We start from the raw sequence: 21,733 nt of genomic DNA, 5'->3' as shown, positions 1-21,733 counted from the left end.
TGTTTTTGCCAGCAAGAATCCTGTTTTATTGCCTGGCCTTCGTGAAACCTCTGTGAAGCTTCATAGTGTTCCTGTCTGTAAGAACAGTTTTTGTTACCTGTGTTTGCTTCGAATTATATAAACTGCCTTTGCTTTTTACCAGTGTGTCTGGATACTCTTTTTGGTTGGTGTTGGCGTCTGGGGGGACCCAGACAGAACACTAAGTATTTAGGTTTTTTTGTGGATGTAAGTGTTGCTAATTCTTCTAATTTATTTATCTGGGTTTGAGTCATATTTTTAATTATTATTTTAGTTTTTTCTTTGTTGATATTTAATCCGGAGACAGCACCAAATCTCTCAATTTCCTTGTTGAAATTTGTTATTGACTTTAATGGATCCTGTAGGATGAAAACCATGTCGTCAACAAACGCTTGTAGTTTGAAATGTTCTTTTTTTATTTGAAGGCCTTGTATTTGTGTATTTGCTCTTATATTATAGTACTTCTCATGTATATTCTTCATTGTATTGTTAATTAAAATTCCATACAAATTGCACCATGACAGTAGAGGTGGGATTCAGCAGGTTCTGATCAGTTCTGGAGCACTGGTAGCAGAAATTTTGAGCAGTTTGGAGAACCTATAAATACCACCTCTGGCCCCCATCTATTATCAGCCATCCAAGTCCCAGCTGATTGGGAGGAAATGGGGATTTTGCAGCAACCTTCCCCTGGAGTGGGGTGGGAATGGAGATTTTATAGTATCCTTCCCCTGCCATGCCCATCAAGCCACCCCCACAGAACTGGTAGTAAAAAATTTGAATCCCACCACTGCATGGAAGGTTGTACTTGTAGCAGTTCTCAATTATTTAATCATAATAGTATACATATCAGCCCACAAGAAGATAGTTTAAGATTAAAAACAAAAACAGTTCCTTCTGACAATATATTCCTTCACTGTAATTTAGCATGTCTCTTTTGTAATTTCAACATAAGAAAGCTATCCAAGTTGCTCTTCTAATTTATTATTATTATTCCTATGTATTTTCCTTTCAATTAGTAAGATATTGGCCAATTTCATTTTCAAGTCCAGTGTGACATCTTTTTCTGTATCATTTTTGTAATCTGGCATTTTAAAATCTATTTTCAAATTCATATTTGCAATCAGCCCCGGTATCTATTTTGTCCAATAAAATCTGCACCTCTTCTGTAGCTTCTTTATTTTTATCTTTCTTTATTTTTGTAACAGCAAACAAAACTCATTTCTTAGTGTATTTTCCCCAAATATGCTCGAATTCTTCCACCCTCATATAATATTGCTGCATTATATTAATAGGTTGTCTCTCCTTTAATTGTAATCTTTAGCTCTGTCTGATTTCCTCTAATCAACCTTCAAAGTTCCCTCTTACTATACGTGCAGTTTTTGTAATCAACACTTTCCCATGGGTATATTTCTTACAATTAAGTTTCAAAATCTTCATATAGATTTTTATAAAAAATTGAAAAACCCATAGGAAATAGTTTTTAATACATCTATCCCATTAATCTGCTTATAACTTTCCAAAATCAACATGCTAATCACTCTTTTCCCTATTAATTTATTTTTTTTCTTTCTAAAGACCTTCAACATGCATAGAAACTTTCTATCAAGGATAGAAGGAAATTCACCTGGCTGTAATGAAACTTGCCTTTTCTCAAGTTTCTTAACTTCTAAAAAACCATTAACAAGCAGTTTCCTAGGGCAGTGTTTCCCAACCAGTGTGCCACGAGACATGATCAGATGTGCCGCGAAGAAGGAAGCTCAGTTTCTGGTCTCGCAACTTTTTGCTGAGAGTGCGAAGAGCAAAAAGTTGTGAGACCGGAAGCTGAGCTTCCTTCTTTGTGCCTTCCAAGTTTTCCAGCAGCTGCAGCGCCCCGCCCGGCTGGAGCTTCCCTGGCGGCGGCAGCAGGTGAGCTTTGGGGCCCAGCGGAAGGGCGGTGGCAGCGGGAGGGCGGTGGCAGCAGCAGCACCGGGCAGTAGCCGCTAGGCAGCGGCAGGGTGGTCAGCTGTGAGCCAGAATTCCAGGACAGAGGCACCGACGGCGGCAGCTGGACATGTTGCTGTACGCCGTACATGCTGGCATTGCGTGGCTGGCACTTGCCTGCTGGCTGGGCCGGGACGGAGGCTCCAGCCCCACGCCCATGCCCAGCGCAACGGCAGCATGTCCAGCAGCCGCCATTGGTCCCTCTGTTCCAGAGCTCCGCCTCACAGCTGACCATCCTGCCGCCGCCCCACGGCTACTGCCCAATGCCGCTGCTGCGCCGTGGTGTACGAGAAAGAGAGAGATTGCAAGAGAGAGAAAGAGATAGCAAGCGAGGGAGAGAGAGAGAAAGAGAGGGAGAGAGAGGGAAGAGAGAGAAAGAGAGAAAGCAAAAAAGAGAGAGAGAAAGAGAGAGATGGCAAGAAAGAGAGAGAGAAAAAGAGAGGGAAAGAAGGGGGAGAGAAAGAGAGAGAAAGACAGCAAGAGAGAGAGAAAGCAAGAGAGAGAGAGAAAGAGGGGGGAAGGAGGGTGAGGGAAAGACATAGAGGGAGGGAAGGAGGGAGAGAGAAAGAGAGCAAAAAAGAGAGGAAGGAAGGGAGAAACAAAGGGATGGAGAGAGAGGGAAAGAAAGGAAGGAAGAGAGAGAAAGAGGGAGAGAGAAAGAAATAGAGCGAAAGGGAGGAAGAGATATTTTTTTGTCCAAACTTTTTTTAGCCCCCCCCTTTCCCCCCCGCTCAATGTTCCCAGGATTTTGTAAATGTGAATAATGTGCTGCGGCTCAAAAAAGGTTGGGAAACACTGTCCTAGGGTGATTAAGAGAGGAAGTATGTGAACCCAGTGTTCTTTTAAACAGGCTGATCTTGACTTAGAGGAGTACTGTACTTGATTGTGAGGAGCTAAGAGAAATAGGGCAGAAAAGAGTGAGTGGGCTACACTTAGGGTAAGTGGGTTTGGCATCTTTGTATGATTTCCTCCCTTCCAGTTCCCACTTTTCATACTGGGGAACAATGATCCAGGTAATTTAGAATCCAAGAATTGCTGCTATTTAACGCTAGGTCTGTCTGTAGTAAAACCTGACTCATCCATGATTTCATTATGGATGAGAGGGCAGAGTTGGCCTCTATTTCAAAACCTAAACAGTGGAGGAAGACAAAGGATTGTTGTCATAAATGTACCTATCCAGATTTCAAATTAAGATCAGGCAATTTCTGAGGGGCGAGGGAGTCCTTTTGTCATATGGGTCATTCTTTGTCAAGTGGACCAAGTGAAACTGAAGCCTTATTTGAAAAGAAACCATCACAAAAACAACATATAGGATGGAAAAAACATGCTCTTTCTAATGAAGTGACAATGAAGATGATTGAAGGTGAGAAAACAGAGCGATAGAAAAAAACGTGCTTTTTCTAATGAAGATAATTGAAGGTGATGAAAACGAGCTCTCTGTTTTCTCACCTTCAATCACCTTCGACAATGTTTTTTCCCATCATATACAGTGTTCCCTCGATTTTCACGGATTCGAACTTAGCAAAAAGTGTATATCATGGGTTTTCAAAAATATTAATTAAAAAATACTTAGCGGGTTTTCCCCCTCTACCACGGTTTTTCCTGCCCAATGACGTCATATGTCATCGCCAAACTTTCATCCGGCTTTAATAAATATATTTTTTAATAAACTTTAATAAATAAACATGGTGAGTAATGATCTAAATGGTTGCTAAGGGAATGGGAAATTGTACTTTAGGGGTTTAAAGTGTTAAGGGAAGGTTTGTGATACTGTTCATAGCCAAAAATAGTGTATTTACTTCCGCATCTCTACTTCGCGGAAATTCGACTTTCGCGGGCAGTCTCGGAATGCATCCCCCGCGAAAATCGAGGGAACACTGTATGTTGTTTTTGTGATTTTTTTTTCAAATAAGGCTGCAAAAATCACCTGGTCCATTTGACAAAGAATGACCCATGTGTGAGATTTTGTTGGCTTCAAGAGGCATCACTGAATGCAATTCCTTATTTGTAAATTGGGACTAGAAGGACTAGTTGAGTTGACTGCTCTTATACTGTCACCTCTAGCACACTGTGGCATTACTGCCAAGGCTGCTCATTCTGATTGCTAAAATGGCAGTACTGGGAGTCTTAATCTTTCCTCCCCTTGGTTGGATATCTGAAATAGCCCTAAGTTTAGAGCTGCCATTGCAATAATAGATTTGACTCAATTTACTTAGTGTCTGGCACATGTTGGAGATCATACATAAGGTCTGGTTTTTGTCTTGGAACAAATGTAACTTAATATGAATATAAGAGACATTGAATTTTGGCCCTAAACATGGGCAGATCTCTGATCAATGTTATTTCTTTTTGGATTCTGGGAGGCTTTGATGACTTATCTGTTCCATTTTACAGAGAAGAAATGTACTCTTTGTCTAGTTGGTGGATTGATGGTGCATGGAAACTGCAGTTTAATGTTTCCAAATGTAAAATAATGCACTTGGGGAAAAGGAATCCTCAATCTGAGTATTGCATTGGCAGTTCTGTGTTAGCAAAAACTTCAGAAGAGAAGGATTTAGGGGTAGTGATTTTTGACAGTCTCAAAATGGGTGAGCAGTGCGGTCGGGCAGTAGGAAAAGCAAGTAGGATGCTTGGCTGCATAGCTAGAGGTATATATCAAGCAGGAAGAGGGAGATTGTGATCCCCTTATATAGAGCGCTGGTGAGACCACATTTGGAATCCTGTGTTCAGTTCTGGAGACCTCACCTACAAAAAGATATTGACAAAATTGAACGGGTCCAAAGACGGGCTACAAGAATGGTCGAAGGTCTTAAGCATAAAACGTATCAGGAAAGACTTAATGAACTCAATCTGTATAGTCTGGAGGAGAAGAAGGAATAGGGGGGACATGATCAAAACATTTAAATATGTTAAAGGGTTAAATAAGGTCCAGGAGGGAAGTGTTTTTAATAGGAAAGTGAACACAAGAACAAGGGGACACAATCTGAAGTTAGTTGGGGGAAAGATCAAAAGCAACATGAGAAAATATTATTTTACTGAAAGAGTAGTAGATCCTTGGAACAAACTTCCAGCAGACGTGGTAGATAAATCCACAGTAACTGAATTTAAACATGCCTGGGATAAACATATATCCATTGTAAGATAAAATACAGAAAATAGTATAAAGGCAGACTCGATGGACCATGAGGTCTTTTTCTGCCGTCAGACTTCTATGTTTCTATGGTATTTGTATTCATTGGAGTTTATTGTTTATTTTTATGATAGCTAGACAGTAGATTTATGAGGGTAGATAGTAGATGTCTTCTCATAGTTGTGTTTGTAAAATTTCACTTTTTTGTTTTTCTCTTGCTGTATTATCTCACTTAGGAAGATGGGAAATAGAACCATTAAAAGAAAACATGGTGACTGGTGACAGAGGATTGGTACTAAAATCAGTAGCAAAACATCATGCAATATCAACTATGTTAACAAAGCCATTTCTTTTTGATAGTACACCACTAATTGTTCAGTAAGTATATATTTACATGTGAAATAATGGTAATATCCACAACGCTCGATAAGTGGATAAATATGTCAAATCTAGTCTAACTACCTGACTGATTGTGCAACCAACCATAATAATGGGTAGTGATTTCTGGCAGTCTCAAAATGGGTGAACAGTGCAGTCAGGCGGTAGGGAAAGCAAGTAGGATGCTTGGCTGCATAGCTAGAGGTATAACAAGCAGGAAGAGGGAGATTATGATCCCGCTATATAGAGTGCTGGTGAGACCACATTTGGAATGCTGTGTTCAGTTCTGGAGACCTCACCTACAAAAAGATATTGACAAAATTGAACGGGGCCAAAGACGGGCTACAAGAATGGTAGAAGGTCTTAAGCATAAAACGTATCAGGAAAGACTTAATGAACTCAATCTGTATAGTCTGGAGGACAGAAGGAAAAGGGGGACATGATCGAAACATGTAAATATGTTAAAGGGTTAAATAAGGTCCAGGAGGGAAGTGTTTTTAATAGTAAAGTGAACACAAGAACAAGGGGACACAATCTGAAGTTAGTTGGGGAAAGATCAAAAGCAACATGAGAAAATATTATTTTATTGAAAGAGTAGTAGATCCTTAGAACAAACTTCCAGAAGACGTGGTAGATAAATCCACAGTAACTGAATTTAAACATGCCTGGGATAAACATATATCCATCCTAAGATAAAATACAGAAAATAGTATAAGGGCAGACTAGATGGACCATGAGGTCTTTTTCTGCCGTCAGACTTCTATGTTTCTATAATGTTATATCCTGCAATAATTCCTGCCTACCAAACAACATCTGCCTATCTCAGGACCTTGAGGAGGTCTCTATAAGTGGATAAAATTGCCAAATCCAGTTTAAATATCTAATGTGCAATGAACCATAATAATAATATTAATTCCCCTCTACTTCGAGCATCTGGTTTTAAAAATGTACTATAAATTGTTTTTGGTAAAAAAAGAATACAAGACTAATATGTAACTTTAAATGTTCAAAACAAATTTAAAATGTTTTAGATCAATCACAGGGAGAAATACAGGTAGTAACTGATGCTAAAAACTGCATGACACAATGCCTGAAGTAACTGAGAACTGGTAGTTAAAGAAAATTAATTAATATTTATCTGCAAAGGAGTATTAATGTGTTTCTATTATGCAGATATGAAGTGAACTTTCAGGATGGCATTGATTGTGGTGGTGCATATGTTAAACTTCTGTCCAAAAGTGACGATTTGGATCTGGTACGTAATAACTGCAAGAAATTATTTGATCCATCATGTTCAGCTGTTTTTGCTCTACCCAGGCTTCAGGAAAGAGGGTGAGTGGGGACATGTCTCCATGTCTCCTAGCTTTTTCAAAATCAGCTGAAGTTGGCTAACACTAATTCAAAGGTAACACCCAAAAATGAGCCAACAGGCTAATGGGAAGTTCACTTGTGTGCATCACCCCAAGCCTCCTTTTCGCTGTCAGAGGTCTTCAGGAACTTCTTCGGCTTTGGACAGTTGCAGCCGGGCCTCGCACACCTCGGCCCATTTCTTCTGCAGCCGGCAAGGCTTTCTTGAAGGCCTCTGCAGCTGATAACAGAGCTTCAGATTGACACAGAGCTCTGTTATTGGCTAGAGCAGCGTTTCCCAACCGGTGTGCCGCGGCACACTAGTGTGCCGCGAGACATGGCCAGGTGTGCCGCCAAGCTCCAGCTGGGCGGGGCGCTGCCGGTACTTCCGTCCTGGGGCTCCCGCTCGCAGCTGTCCCCTGGCTCCTGCTCGATGCCGCGGTTTTCGGCGCTCTCCTGCTGGGCCCCAAAGAAGGAAGGCAGGAAGAAGGAGATAGCAAGAGAGACAGAGAGAGAGAGAGAGCAAGGGAGAGAGAAAGACATAGAGGAAGGGAAGGAGGGAGAGAGAAAGAGAGCAAAAAAGAGAGGAAGAAAGAAAGAAAGAGGGATGGAGAGAGAGAAAGAAGGGAAGGAAGGAAAAGAGAGAAAGAGGGAGAAATAGAGCGAAAGGGAGGAAGAGAGAGGGGTTTTTTGTCCAAACTTTTCTTTAGCCCGCCCCCCGCCCCCGCCCCCCCCCTTTCAGTGTTCCCCAGGATTTTGAAAATATGAATAATGTGCCGCGGCTCAAAAAAGGTTGGGAAACACTGGGCTAGAGAAGCCTTCAGGAAAAGCTGAGAAAAGCTATCAGTGAACACCCCTCCCTTCTCCTGTTTATGGGCCCACGTGGTTCCTTCCCCTTTGGTTCCAACCAAAGGCTTCTTGCTTTACAAGCAGCAGTAGCAGGACCTGTGAGTGCCTGCCAGCAGGTGAGGCGGCCAGGGAAGGAATAAGAGACCAGACTGCTTTTTAAAAATTATTTGGGATTACAGGGCTTTTAAGCCTGAAGGAGAATTCAAACTGATTTGCTTTTTGCTACGCTTGTGCATGAAAGCTACCGAAATTGTTGGTGGATGTGCTATATTTGTGGCAAGAATCAAATCAGTGGGTGAATTCTCATACGGGCATTTACTGCAGTTACACTTGAATTAGTGTTAGCCAACTTCAGCTGATTTTGAAAAAGCTAGGAGACATGGAGATATGTCCCCACTCACCCTCTTTTAAAGCGCTACCTTGAAAGCAGCTCCTCCCCTACTTACCTACCACTGGCGCTCAATCACGGGGCTGTGAAAAACATCCTGAAAACACTTTTTGGCTGTTTTTTAAGTGTTTTCAAAGACTTTTAATTTAAAGCAGTACTTTGGAAAGGCAGAGCTGCTTTTCCAAGCAGAAGCAGCCCCTCCCCTACTCAAACACCAGAGATTCCTTCTCTAAAACCATATCAAATTATTTTCTGCTTCCTTCTATATACATATGACTGCTTTTCGGTCATTTTTTTCTTGCAAGAGTCCTAATTGTAGAAGAGGAAGGTTATCAGCAGGAAATTCCTATGCAAGTCCAAGCACAGAAGGTCAAATAATTATCTTTTTAGGTCTCATTAGTTATCAATTACCAGTATATATTGGGGGGGTTTTCATTTTGTTGTTACAAATTACAACTAAAGAAATGCTACTAATTTCTAAAAAAACGTTCTTTTAAATATCATTTAAATAAAATAAAAAAAAATAAAAAAAAATAAAATAAGGAGATGTCAAGCTCTAATTAGTGGCAATGTTTTTTGTTGCAGAATATTTTTCTTACAAACAAAATATTGTGTTCATTTTTATCCTACAGGAAGATTTCCATGATAAAACATCATACACGATTATGTTTGGGCCAGATAAATGTGGAGAGGACTATAAACTACATTTTATCTTCAGACATAAACATCCTAAGACTGGGGATTACGAAGAAAAGCACACCAAACGACCTGAAATAGATCTGAAAAAAGTTTATACTGATAGGAAGACCCATCTATATACCCTTGGTATTTTTTTTTGCGTTTTTAAATTTAGAAAAATAACTAGGATGGAAATACTTCCTAACTTATATTTATAACTTATTATACTTACAAGCATATATTTAAAACACATAAATATGTTCTGCATTTTTAAAAAATGTTAATTTTCTTTTGGTCACTCTGGGAAACTCCATTTATGTGGTAACAGTTTAATATTGCGGTCTGGTTAATGTTTGAAGTATAGGACAAAGACTTCAGAGAAAAACAAAAGGAAATAGAACTCTGTGTCAACAATATCATTTGCTCAAAAAAATAAAGGGAACACTCAAATAACACATCCTAGGTCTGAATGAATGAAATATTCTCATTGAATACTTTGTTCTGTACAAAGTTGAATGTGCACAACAGCATGTGAAATTGATTGTCAATCAGTGTTGATTCCTAAGTGGACAGTTTGATTTCACAGAAGTTTGATTTACTTGGAGTTACATTGTGTTGTTTAAGTGTTCCCTTTATTTTTTGAGCAGTGTATATTCCTATTACAATGAATCTTTCTAAATAAATATTCAGTCTTCATGCTCAATAAAACTTGTTATATTTTAGTGCTGAATCCTGATAACACCTTTGAAGTATTAATTGACCAAGCAGTTGTCAACAAGGGAAATCTGCTAGAAGATGTGATTCCACCTGTAAATCCACCAAAAGAGATAGAAGATCCTAATGATAAGAAGCCCGAAGACTGGGATGAGAGAGTTCAAATACCTGATCCAGATGCTGTAAAGCCAGATGACTGGTAAAGAGAAATATATAACTCCTCCCTCCCACCCTTTTGATGCATTTCTGCTGTCTCATTTACATATGAGTGGATTTTTAAGTCTTCCTTCCTTCCTTCCTCCCTCCCTGCCTCCCTCCCTCCTTCCCTCTCCCTTCCTCCCCATAATATTCTAAATGCCATAGTCATCAGCACTTATGCTCACAAATAGTATTCTCTGGTTATCATCATGGGTCAAACAAGGCTCTCACTTAACTGCTTTTTAGCAAAATGAAGCCTAGATTAACAGTCTTCAATAAAACTGTTAATCTTGGAAGTATTAGTTCACATGCAAAGATTGGAAAATATAATATTGGTGTAGTAGCAGTATTCTTTTGATTCACTTCTATAATAAAAGGATTTGGAATATATCAAATATTATTATGCAGATATAGAAACACATCTAAAAATATTTCTGAAAGAACAAATGTACTCATAATAGTAATGCATCTTGCTCCTTTATGAGTTTTGTGATGAAACTGGTTTGTCATTTTAAGGAATGAAGATGAGCCTCCAAAAATAGAAGATCCTGATGCTGTTAAGCCTGAAGGATGGCTTGATAATGAACCTGAATACATTCCAGATCCAAATGCAGAAAAACCAGAAGATTGGTAAGTGTGTCTCTCATTCTGGAAATTATTATCAGACTTTGATCCCTGTAAAAGATTAGATTGAAGATACTCTTTTATTTTTAAATTGTGTTTATCTTTTGCTTTATTGTCTGGCTTTTGTTACTTTATATTGTATACATTTATTTATTTATTTATTTATTTATTTACTTCCTTCCTTCCTTCCTTCCTTACTTACTTACTTACTTACTTACTTGGATTTGTATGCCGCCCCTCTCCAGAGACTCGGGGCGGCTAACAGCAACAATAAAACAGTGTACAATAGTAATCTAATACTAAAAACGATTAAAAACCCATTAATATAAAAACCAAACATACATACATACATGCCGTGCATAGAATTGTAAAGGCCTAGGGGGAAAGAGGATCTCAGTTCCCCCATGCCTGATGGCAGAGGTGGGTTTTAAGTAGTTTACGAAAGGCAAGGAGGGTGGGGGCAATTCTAATCTCTGGGGGGAGTTGGTTCCAGAGGGCCGGGGCTGCCACAGAGAAGGCTGTTCCCCTGGGTCCCGCCAAGCGACATTGTTTAGTTGACGGGACCCGGAGAAGATCCACTCTGTGGGACCTAACTGGTCGCTGGGACTCGTGCAGCAGAAGGTGGTCCCTGAGATGTAAAAACTAACTACAGTACTTAGTTCAGAAACTAAAAATTGAATTTTTTTAAGGTGTGAAAATTAATATATCAAATGAACAACATTAGTTCTCAGTGTTGTGCATTAGAAAACGTTATTTATTTATTTACTTGAGATGCCCTTTACCTAATTTTATTGGCAGAAAGCAGTACTCTAGAAAAGCTAGCACATTCCACCAAAATTTCACATCCACTTGAAATCTCAAGCAGAATTTCAAGCTTTCTTAAAACTGATAATGTGACTATATACTAATTAGAAATTATTTTAACTGATCTATCAAGGATTGGATTGTAAACACATATCTGTGGCATTTGATGTGTTGATTCATAGATCACATGTAATTGAAACATTTAATAATTGCACTGTGCATTTTACTAAAGTAAAAATCTTAAGTGGTATGAGAAAAACACCTTCATTTTCCCTTTCAGTATGTTGCACTAATGAATAAGTGAAACAACTAAAACGTTAGCAGGATGCAAGAATCTAATTGTGAAATGTTAATCCAGAGGAAACTGACGTAGTTTATCTGTCATATTTATATTTTAAGCTGCCCATCTAGCAGTTCAAAAAGCATTCAAATGCAAGTAGATAAATAGGCATCACTTGGTGGGAAGGTAACAGCACTCCACGCCCCTTGGTGTATAGTCATGCTGGTCACATGACAACAGAAATATCTTTGAACAATGCTGGCTCCCTAGGCTAAGAAACAGGTAAGCACCACCCAAATCTTCTTTCTTCCCATCCTTTTTAAAAAAAAAAAATTAATGGATATTTTTATCTTTTTTACAGGGATGAAGAAATGGATGGGGTGTGGGAAGCTCCCCAGATTCCTAATCCAAAATGTGAAGCTGCACCTGGTTGTGGGGTATGGGTACGCCCCATGATAAACAATCCAAACTATAAAGGGAAATGGAAGCCGCCAATGATAGAAAATGCTAACTACCAGGTAATAGCAACAATTGTTATACAGTGGTACCTCGGTTCTCGAATGCCTTGGTTGTCGTACATTTCGGATATCGAACAAAATTTTCAGCAAAAATTTCCTTCGTCATCCGAACAAAAATTCGGATACCGAACAGCCACAGAAAATTTTGTTAGTTATCCGAAATGTTACCAGCGGGGGCGGCTGCAATACCGGCAGCTTCGGGGGCTCCTTTCCTCAGTGCTTCGTCTTCTACCTGTAGGCAGCTGCACCAACTTTCTCCTTCCTGGCGGCGGCAACTGCTCCCTTTGAGAACAACAGCGCCGGGAACGTCATGTAATGAAGGCAAGCTGCTGGAGTGGCGGCAACTGCTGAAATGGCTCCAGCGGCTTCCCTTCATCACGTGACGTTCCCGGTGCTGTTGCTTTTGAAGGGAAGCCGTTGCCGCCGCCGGGAAGAGAAAGTTGGTGCAGCTGCCTACAGGTAGAAGACGAAGCACTGAGGAAAGGAGCCCCCCGAAGCTGCCCCACCCTTCCTGCAGCTTGGAGCGCTTAGACTATAGCGCTCCTCCGATTTTTTATCCCATAGGAAATAAAGAAAATAGATTTAATTGGTTCCCAGCGAGTCAACAGGGGCTGGCAACCAATTAAATTCATTTCCATTATTTCCTATGGGATAAATTAATTCGGTACTCGACCAAATCGGTTCTCGACCACACTTCTGGAACGAATTGTGGTCGAGAACCGAGGTACCACTGTATTATTATATATTTTGTTGGGGACTATAATGGACTGCTTTAATTGTTTTGTTACTAAAATGCCGAATCTCACATCATCATTGCATGGTAGGAAAATCAGAGGTTAAAATGGCCAAGTTCAAATACAGATATACTAGTTAGATTAGATTCTGTTTGTGGATTGATGTCAATTTTATACAAATGATATTTGCAACAGATTATATATATATTTATTTATTTATTTATTTATTTATTTATTTTGTCCAATACACAATGAGGGTTTTAGTGGGTATATATATATATACATATATATATATATATATATATATATATATATATATATATATATATATATATATATGTCATATGTTTAAGCTGAATTTGAAAATTATATATATACACACACACACACACACACATAGTAAAATACATGATGAAGGTTATAGAGGAGATACTCATAGTAAAATATATCTAAGAAAGAATAGAAAAGAAGATATTCCTATAATAAAGTCTAATTGACCATGCCCTCTTTTAAAGTAATTTATTCTATGCTTTCACAACTTTCATAAATCACTGCCATTTCAATAATCTCCATTCTTATCTCACTAAACACAATTTGTCATCAGTGGGCTACTTCAGATTCTTATTGCCCCCCAGGCGTTTTTTCCAAGAACTGTTATTCTTAGGAAATTTTCCCCAACTCTGTTTGAATCTTTATTTTTTGTGTACAGTGATCCCTCGATTAGCACGGTCTCGATTAGCGCGAAACGCTGCAACGCGGTTTTTCAAAAAATATTAATTAAAAAATAAGTCCGTGCTAGTTCTCTCTCTCTTTCTCTCCCTGTTGCCGGCCTGGTATATGAGAGAGAAAGAGAGAGGCAGAGGTTGGGCGCATTACCGGGAGGTGGAGGCGGCGTGGGGACGCTGGGTGCCGGGGACACCGAGGAGGGGGTGGACGTGGCCTCTCAGCTGCAGAGCCGAACAAGGGCGGAGGCAACGGCGGAGTCCGGCGCTGGGGCCATGCGGGGCCGCTCATCCAGGGGGGCGTGGACTGGCAAGTCGCCCTCCTTTCTCTTTCTTTCTCTCTCTTATACCACACCGGTAACAGGGAGAGAAAGAGAGAGAGCGGAGGGCACCTTGCCGGTCCACGCCCCCCTAGATGAGCGGCTCCGCATGGCCCCAGCGCCGCCCAGGCAAAGGGGAAACCCCAAGATCGCTTGCCGCTTGCCGTATTGCAGCGAAGGAGGCGAAGCAAGGCTCCAAGCTGCAATACGGCAAGCGGCAAGCGATCTTGGGGTTTCCCCTTTGCCTGGGCGGTGGGAAGACCAAGGGAAGGTTCCTTCAGCCGCCCAACACCTGATCCGCTCCGCAGCGCGGCAGCAGCGAGGAGCCGAAGATGGGGTTTCCCCTTTGCCTTTACCCCATCTTCGGCTCCTCGCTGCTTCCACGCTGCGGAGCAGATCAGCTGTTGGGCGGCTGAAGGAACCTTCCCTTGGTCTTCCCCGCCGCCCACACGCAAACTCCACCATCTGCGCATGTGCGGCCATGAAAAAAATGGCGCGCATGCGTAGATGGTGTTTTTTACTTCCGCACCACTATAACGTGGAAATCGATTAGCACGGGAGGTCTTGGAACGTAACCCCCGCGCTAATCGAGAGATCACTGTATACTGTATGCTTCATATTGACTATATAAGAAATATATAGAACAGCATTGGAATAATTGAGTTAGATGTTGATGTGTATAATAGAAAAATAGAAGTGGGAGATAAAAGATGTACACTATTAACCCTTTGAAAACAGAAAAAGTCTGAAGGATAGTGACTTTTGATATTTAATTGCTTGTATTTTCTAATAAAATTTTCATATACATTTTGTTATATATGTATCTAATGGATTTATAACGCTTCCCAACAAAAACCCAGAGAGACTAAGGTTGGTGTATAACAAAAACAAACAATAAATAGGAAAAACAGTATTAAAAACAAACAATATATAAAATACAAAAGGGTGAACAAATATGATAATTATCCCAAAGGTGCTTTTCCCAAAAGGTAACTGGACTTTCTTGTTTCTGAAAAAAATTCACTTCTCATCCAAGAAGCTTCTTCATGACTATTATTGAGAATCTCCATATACAAATGTGATAATTAAACAATCAAAAGGAAATTTCACTCACTAAATCCAAATGCCTGGGAAAAAAGCCAGGTCTTAATGGCTTTTCTAAAGGCAAATACAGTTGGATCTGTGTAATGGAATCTGTGTAGTACAGACTTATTTGAAAGCATAAGAGGACTTACTGATATTCTAGGGAATTGGCAAATTAAAACCTTACAATGTCCAATCATTATAAAAACTAGTTTATTTAATTTAATTTTTCATATTTTCAACATAATGGGAAATGGTACTCACTGCTTTAAAAGATCCTGAACCATATGAATTACACTATTACGGCAGATGAAATATAGAAAACTTTTAACAAGCAGCTATCTATGTCAGTGAGATATTTCTTATTATTAATTTCTTCTGATCATTAAACTAATTGATGGTGGCCTTTGGATAAGCAAACTTCAATTTATGTTTTGATTGTCTCTCATTTCCTTTATTCTTTCTTTTGCTGGGCAAAAAAATCAAATGAGAAAAATTCTAGTAAACCATTGTTTTCAATTTCAAGTTTAGGAATTTGTACTGGTTTGCTTATGCCAGGGGCGTCAAACTGGATTTCTTTGCGGGCTGGATCAGCATTGTATGCTCCATCACAGGCTGATTGGCAGGAACTGGATGGACTCTCCCTGCAATGCGCCCCCTTTCCATGCAAAGTGCTGCAGGAGACCAGCCAGAGCTAAAACAGGGTATGGGGAGCCCCCCCCTTTCCAATCCTTTGATATTTCCAGGCCAGCCCTATGGGCCAGATTTAATTTATTATTTATTATTTATTTATTACTTAGATTTGTATGCCGCCCCTCTCCGAAGACTCGGGGCGGCTCACAACATGTAAAAACAAATCATAAGCAATCAGACAAATTTAAAATATTTAAATATTTAAAAAACCCCATATGCTAACAGTCACACACACAGACATACCATGCATAAATTAAACGTGCCCAGGGGGAGATGTTTCAGTTCCCCCATGCCTGACGGCAAAGGTGGGTTTTAAGGAGTTTACGGAAGGCAGGAAGAGTAGGGGCATTTCTAATCTCCGGGGGGAGTTGGTTCCAGAGGGCCGGGGCCGCCACAGAGAAGGCTCTTCCCCTGGGGCCCGCCAACCGACATTGTTTAGTTGACGGGACCCGGAGAAGGCCCACTCTGTGGGACCTAATCGGTCGCTGGGATTCGTGCGGCAGGAGGCGGTCTCGGAGATATTCTGGTCCGATGCCATGAAGGGCTTTAAAGGTCATAACCAACACTTTGAATTGTGACCGGAAATTGATCGGCAACCAATGCAGACTGCGGAGTGATGGTGAAACATGGGCATACCTAGGTAGGCCCATGACTGCTCTCGCAGCTGCATTTTGCACGATCTGGAGTTTCCGAACACTTTTCAAAGGTAGCCCCATGTAGAGAGCACCTGAGTTGGATCCCCCTGGCTTATGTCATAGAGAAAGGAAAAAATAACTAAATATAGAGGCAAATAATTTATTAATACTGTGCTACAAACACAATCTGGAGACAGGTTAATATTTTATTAGGGTACTTAAAATTGATTTACTAAGCTCTGTTTTCCAATGCATAAAATACTAGAGATTGAATCCATCCATGGGAACCAGAGGCTGGGTTATGTAAAAATTTATTTATTTATTGGATTTGTATACCGCCCCTCTCCGTAGACTCGGGGTGGCTAACAACAATGATAAAAAACAACATGTAACAATCCAATTAATAAAACAACTAAAAACCCTATTATAAACCAGACATACACACAAACATACCATGCATAACTTGTAATGGCCTAGGGGGAAGGAATATCTTAACTCCCCCATGCCTGGCGGCATAAGTGAGTCTTGAGTAGTTTACGAAAGACAGGGAGGGTGGGGGCAGTTCTAATCTCCGGGGGGAGTTGGTTCCAGAGGCCCGGGGCCGCCACAGAGAAGGCTCTTCCCCTGGGGCCCGCCAAAAATATTTTGTGTTATCTGTTTCTATAGTATTAGCTCTAAAATAATAGGAAGCTTCATATTTTGAATAATTTCCAACCTTATATCTGTCATATTAGGTTATTATCTTCTTTCATATAGATTCTATTATTTTTTTCTTTCAGGGTATATGGAGTCCTCAGAAAATTCCTAATCCTGATTATTTTGAAGACGCTCATCCTTTTCAGATGACTACTGTTGATGCAATGGGTTTAGAACTCTGGTCTATGACATCAAATATTTACTTCGATAACTTCATAATCTGTTCAGACAAAGAAGTTGCTGATCGATGGGCAGCGGATGGCTGGGGATTTAAAAAATTGGTTGCAAGTGCCAACGAAGTAAGAATTTATTATATTTTTGTCTCACTTACACTTGCTGCAAGAAAAAAAAAGCACTGAAATACAGAACATTTCAAATTTCCAATGATATTTAATTTTCAATATATCATAAATATTATTTATTATGTTATTCACTATGTTAATTATGCTCAGTGTTTTATAAGCGTGTACTAATAACCACTTCCTAATTAATCATTGATTGCCCTTGGATGAGAAATATTTAGAAATCCATTGAGTTTGATTATAGAACCATGCTTTTATGCTTTGTTTACTTTTACACAATTAAGGCGCTTAAAATGCCATTAAATTTCTTTAACACAGGGGAAAAAATTATTGAAACTTTGGCAACTTCTGAGCTATGTTCTCGCTGGCAGAGGGCTAGCAAAACAAACGAAAAACAAAACAAAAGGCGAAATGAACATGCAAGAAGGGGCAGGAAAGGACAAAGGGAAAGAGGAAAGAAGAAGAAATTTAAGGAAAGATGGATAGAGAGCAAGGAAAGAAAATGAAAGAAAGAAAGGGGATGGAAGAAAAAAGGAGAATGAAGAGAGATGGAAAAAGGGAGGAAGGAAGGAAAGGAGGGAGGGAGGAGGGAGGGAGGGAGGGAGGAAGGAGATTAGAACTGCCCCTACTGTCCCTGCCTTCCGTAAAGTTCTTAAAACCCACCTTTGCCGTCAGGCATGGGGGAACTGAAACATCTCCCCCGGGCATGTACAATTTATGTTTGGTATGTTTGTGTGTGTGCTTGTTAGTATATTGGGGTTCTTTTTTAAAAAACTTTTATAAATATTTAAATTTATTTGAATCTATTTGGATTTGTACGATTTGTTTATGCTTTGTTGTGAGCCGCCCCGAGTTCGCGGAGAGGGGCGGCATACAAATCTAAATAATAAATAAATAAAATAAATAATAAAGGAAAGAAGGAAGGAAGGAAGGAAGGAAGGAAGGAAGGAAGGAAGGAGGGAAGATTATAATGAGGGAGTAATGGTCTGAGGGAAATCCTGCCTTAGCACTTGGCCACACATGGGCCTCCAACACAATGATGTCGAGCTGGTCATGCCCACCATGTCCACCCCTGGCTGTACTACATCAACGCCTGCTCTCTGAGGTCAAATGCAGCCCTGATGCAGCCCTCAAATCGAGTTTGATACCTCTGGCCTATGTAGAATGTGCCACTATAAACTGAATGGCAACTATAACATGAGTGATTGTGGACATGACTTTTCAATCAAGAAATGATTGCAATTGGTGTACAACATACAGGGTGTGTTCAAAAAGAATACAATTTTTTTTAAAAAAAGTAATTTATTGAACAGATTTGCACAAACACTTCAAATTCTTCAAAGTACAGTACTGTCCTTGGGCCTCTACACATTTTTTCCAGCGACTCTGCCATGACCTGTACGCACCCTGGAAGGCGTCTTTGGGGACCTCTCGCAAGGTCTTTGTCACAGCTGATTGGATCTCTTCTATGGACAAAAAACGCACCTTGCCACAACGTGCTACAAGTCCGCGAGTTCCTGACCAAACACCAGGTGCCAACACTGCCCCACCCCCCTATAGTCCTGATGTTGCCCCAGCAGACTTCCTTTTGTTCCCAGCCCTGAAAGGAACCTGTTTTGTGTCCATAGAAGAGATCCAATCAGCCGTGATGAAGACCTTGCTAGAGGTCCCCGAAGATGCCTTCCAATGGCACGTACTGGTCATGGCAGAGTCCCTGGAAAAAATGTGTAGAGGCCCAAGGACAGTATTTCAAAGAATTTTAAGTGTTTGTGCAAATCTGTTCAATAAACTACTTTGAAAAAAAATAATTGCATTACTTTTGGAACGCACCCTGTATTACTGTGCAAAAGCTCTTTAGATACAGCTGCCACTTGTGAGTGTGTGTGTGTATGTGTGTGTTTGTGTACATATCGGGTGAAATCCACTTACCTTCCCTACTGACTTGCAAAGGAACAAAACTTTATTTTAAAATATTAGTTATTTAATCACTACCGTGCTCATTTCATTAAACCAATCACTATATTCTTTCTCCAGATATGTGATCAATTTTTGTTACTGATTTGAGATATACATAATTAAGATAGTGGCCTCTTTATGTCCAGAAGTACTTTCATACTAACACTCTTGCTTATACAGTGGTACCTCATGATACGAACCCCTCGTCTTACGAACAACCCGAGATACGAACCCGGGGTTCAGAAATTTTTTGCCTCTTCTTACGAACTTTTTCCTTCTTACGAACCCACCCCTGCCGCCCGGCTGTCGCTTTTTGAAACAGCCGGGGGGCTTCTCAGTGTCCTCCTGAACCTGAACGCCAAACCCGAACTTCCGGGTTTGGCATTCGGGAGGCCGCCGAGAATCCCCCGGCTGTTTCAAAAGACGACAGCCGGGCGGCAGGGCTTCTCGGCAGCCTCCCAAACGCTGAACCCGGAAGTTCGGCAAAAGTTCGGGAGGCTGCTGGGAAGCCCCGCCGCCTGGCTGTCACCTTTTAAAACAGCCGGGGGGCTTCTCTGCGGTCTCCCGAAAGCCAAACCCGGAAGTTTGGGATTGGCATTCGGGTTCAGGAGGACGCGGGGAAGCCCCCCGGCTGTTTCAAAAGGTGACAGCCAGGCGGCGGCGTTTTTTTGCGGGTTTTTTCCCCGTTGCACGGATTAATTGATTTTACATTGTTTCCTATGGGAAACAATGTTTCATCTTATGAACTTTTCGTCTTACAAACCTCCCCCTGGAACCAATTAGGTTCGTAAGACGAGGTATTACTGTAATTTATATAGCTCATGAATTGATCAACATTTTAAAAAATGTCTTGAAGAAAATTCCATGAAGTTTGAGCTCTAAAATAAGTGAACGCCCTTTGCCTTTTCAGCCTGGTATGTTTAGCCAGTTGGTGACTGCTGCAGAAGAACGCCCATGGCTTTGGATTATTTATATCTTAACGCTGGCACTACCAGTAGGACTGGTCATATTGTTTTGCTGGCCATCCAAGGTATGCTATCTCATTATGTATTATAAAAATAAATAATTTGCTTGATCTGTTCTTGGTTCAAAATATGTTTAGAAATATATTGTAATGGGAGAAAGCAGGAAATTGGCAAGCACGAGACAGTCAATTTTTTTTGGAAAATATTAAGTCTGAATAACCACACATAACTAATCCTTCTATTTTAGAAAATAGATGACGACATAGACTACAAAAAAACTGATTTAGCTAAGCCAATTACAAAAGGAGAACTAGAACAAGAGATATCGGAAAAGGAGGAAATTAAAAAAATGAATGAAAATATTGATGAAGGAGGTAAGAGATTTTGACAATATTTATGGAATGTGATAAATTAGAGTTTACATTAGTTGCTGACCATTTGAAACATATTCCAAGCTGGAAAACCATTGTTAAATATTCTGTACTTACGGTATTATATATACTCTATGTTCTGTCGGGCTCTCTGGTAGACTCCTCCCAAAAATTCACAGGTACAAATTTCAGACACACACACGTTTGGAAATTCAAAACAATGTTCTTTATAATGAAAATTCACTTAAACCAAGCCCTCTTTTGGTATAGCAAAGAGCACTGGTCTCCAAACAAACTGGTAATTTGTACAAGTCCCTTATCAGTTCTGTGATACTTAGCTTGCAGCTGTGAGACCATTCAAAGTCCTTCTTTCACAAAGTGAAACACACTTTGCTCTGGTTTAGTTTCAAAGCGGGGGAAAAAGCAGCACACAAAAGGTCAAAGTCAGTAAAGCAGTCACCAAACAATGATCAGATAATCCTCCACAATGGCCAAACCCACAGGCTGCTATTTATAGCAGCCTCACTAATTACCACAGCCCCACCCAACCACAGGTGGCCTCATTTTCTTTGATAATAATCTCTCAGTTGTTGTTGCCTATGCATCGCTCTCCTCATGTGTGGCTGTATCATTAACTCTTGTTCTGAATCCAAGGAGGAGAGAGATAATTGATCTTCTTCTGAGCTGTCTGCCACACTCTCCTTCTCCCTTCACTCATGTCTTCTTGGTCAGAGGAGCCTTCATCAGCAGATTTCACCGGGGGGGGGGGGGGGCAAAACAGACCTGCAGCATGTGGATGTCTCCCTCATATCCAGATTCCACCAGGGGGGGCAAAACAGGCCTGCAGCAAGTGGATATCTCCCCCACATCCACAGTCCTTGGGGCAGGAGTTGGCCAGAGCTAACCACAACACTCTATATCACCCTTTTATACACAGCCAGAGTTCTTTAATAAAATCTGTAATCCCTGTCTAGCTGGAAGGCGCTAACTACTTCATTTCAAATGTGGAGATTTGAAGGTATTCACATGTTCTGTAAATGAATTACTCCATACATTCAATCTAGACTAGGTGTTCTGGCCTGTACATGAAACAATGAATATGGATTAAAGCATGGTTTTTTTTTTTAGGTAGAAGAATAAAACAAGGAGAAAAAAGTAAAACAAATCTCTAAGTGTTCTTTGGCAGGAGAAAGCATAAGAAGATGGAAAGGGAGGGACTGGTCCTATCCACAGCAGTGGTGGGATTCAAGCAATTTAACACCTGGTTCTCTGCCCTAATGACCAGCTGGGTAGGCGTGACTGGGTGGTCATGTGACTTGTGGTCGATTCAGTGTCACTCACATTGAGTGG

General features: G+C 40.5%; 1 protein-coding gene across 2 annotated transcripts in view; it reads left to right on the top strand.

Moving 5' to 3' along the window:
• Positions 1-21,733, top strand: part of CLGN (calmegin) — a 41,038-nt gene that overhangs the window by 15,202 nt on the left and 4,103 nt on the right. For both annotated transcript variants that reach the window (XM_070756640.1, XM_070756641.1), the window contains exons 5-13: positions 5,365-5,506; positions 6,680-6,761; positions 8,723-8,915; positions 9,492-9,681; positions 10,197-10,310; positions 11,750-11,906; positions 16,873-17,088; positions 19,958-20,077; positions 20,260-20,386. In XM_070756640.1, the coding sequence (XP_070612741.1) occupies positions 5,365-5,506; positions 6,680-6,761; positions 8,723-8,915; positions 9,492-9,681; positions 10,197-10,310; positions 11,750-11,906; positions 16,873-17,088; positions 19,958-20,077; positions 20,260-20,386 (1,341 nt within the window). The remainder of the gene's footprint in view (positions 1-5,364; positions 5,507-6,679; positions 6,762-8,722; positions 8,916-9,491; positions 9,682-10,196; positions 10,311-11,749; positions 11,907-16,872; positions 17,089-19,957; positions 20,078-20,259; positions 20,387-21,733) is intronic.

Source organism: Erythrolamprus reginae, chromosome 7, assembly GCF_031021105.1.
Source record: "Erythrolamprus reginae isolate rEryReg1 chromosome 7, rEryReg1.hap1, whole genome shotgun sequence".
Classification (NCBI taxonomy): Eukaryota; Metazoa; Chordata; class Lepidosauria; order Squamata; family Dipsadidae; genus Erythrolamprus; species Erythrolamprus reginae.
The sequence above is the reverse complement of the archived record's forward strand: the minus strand, read 5'-3'. Positions and strand labels throughout refer to the sequence as shown.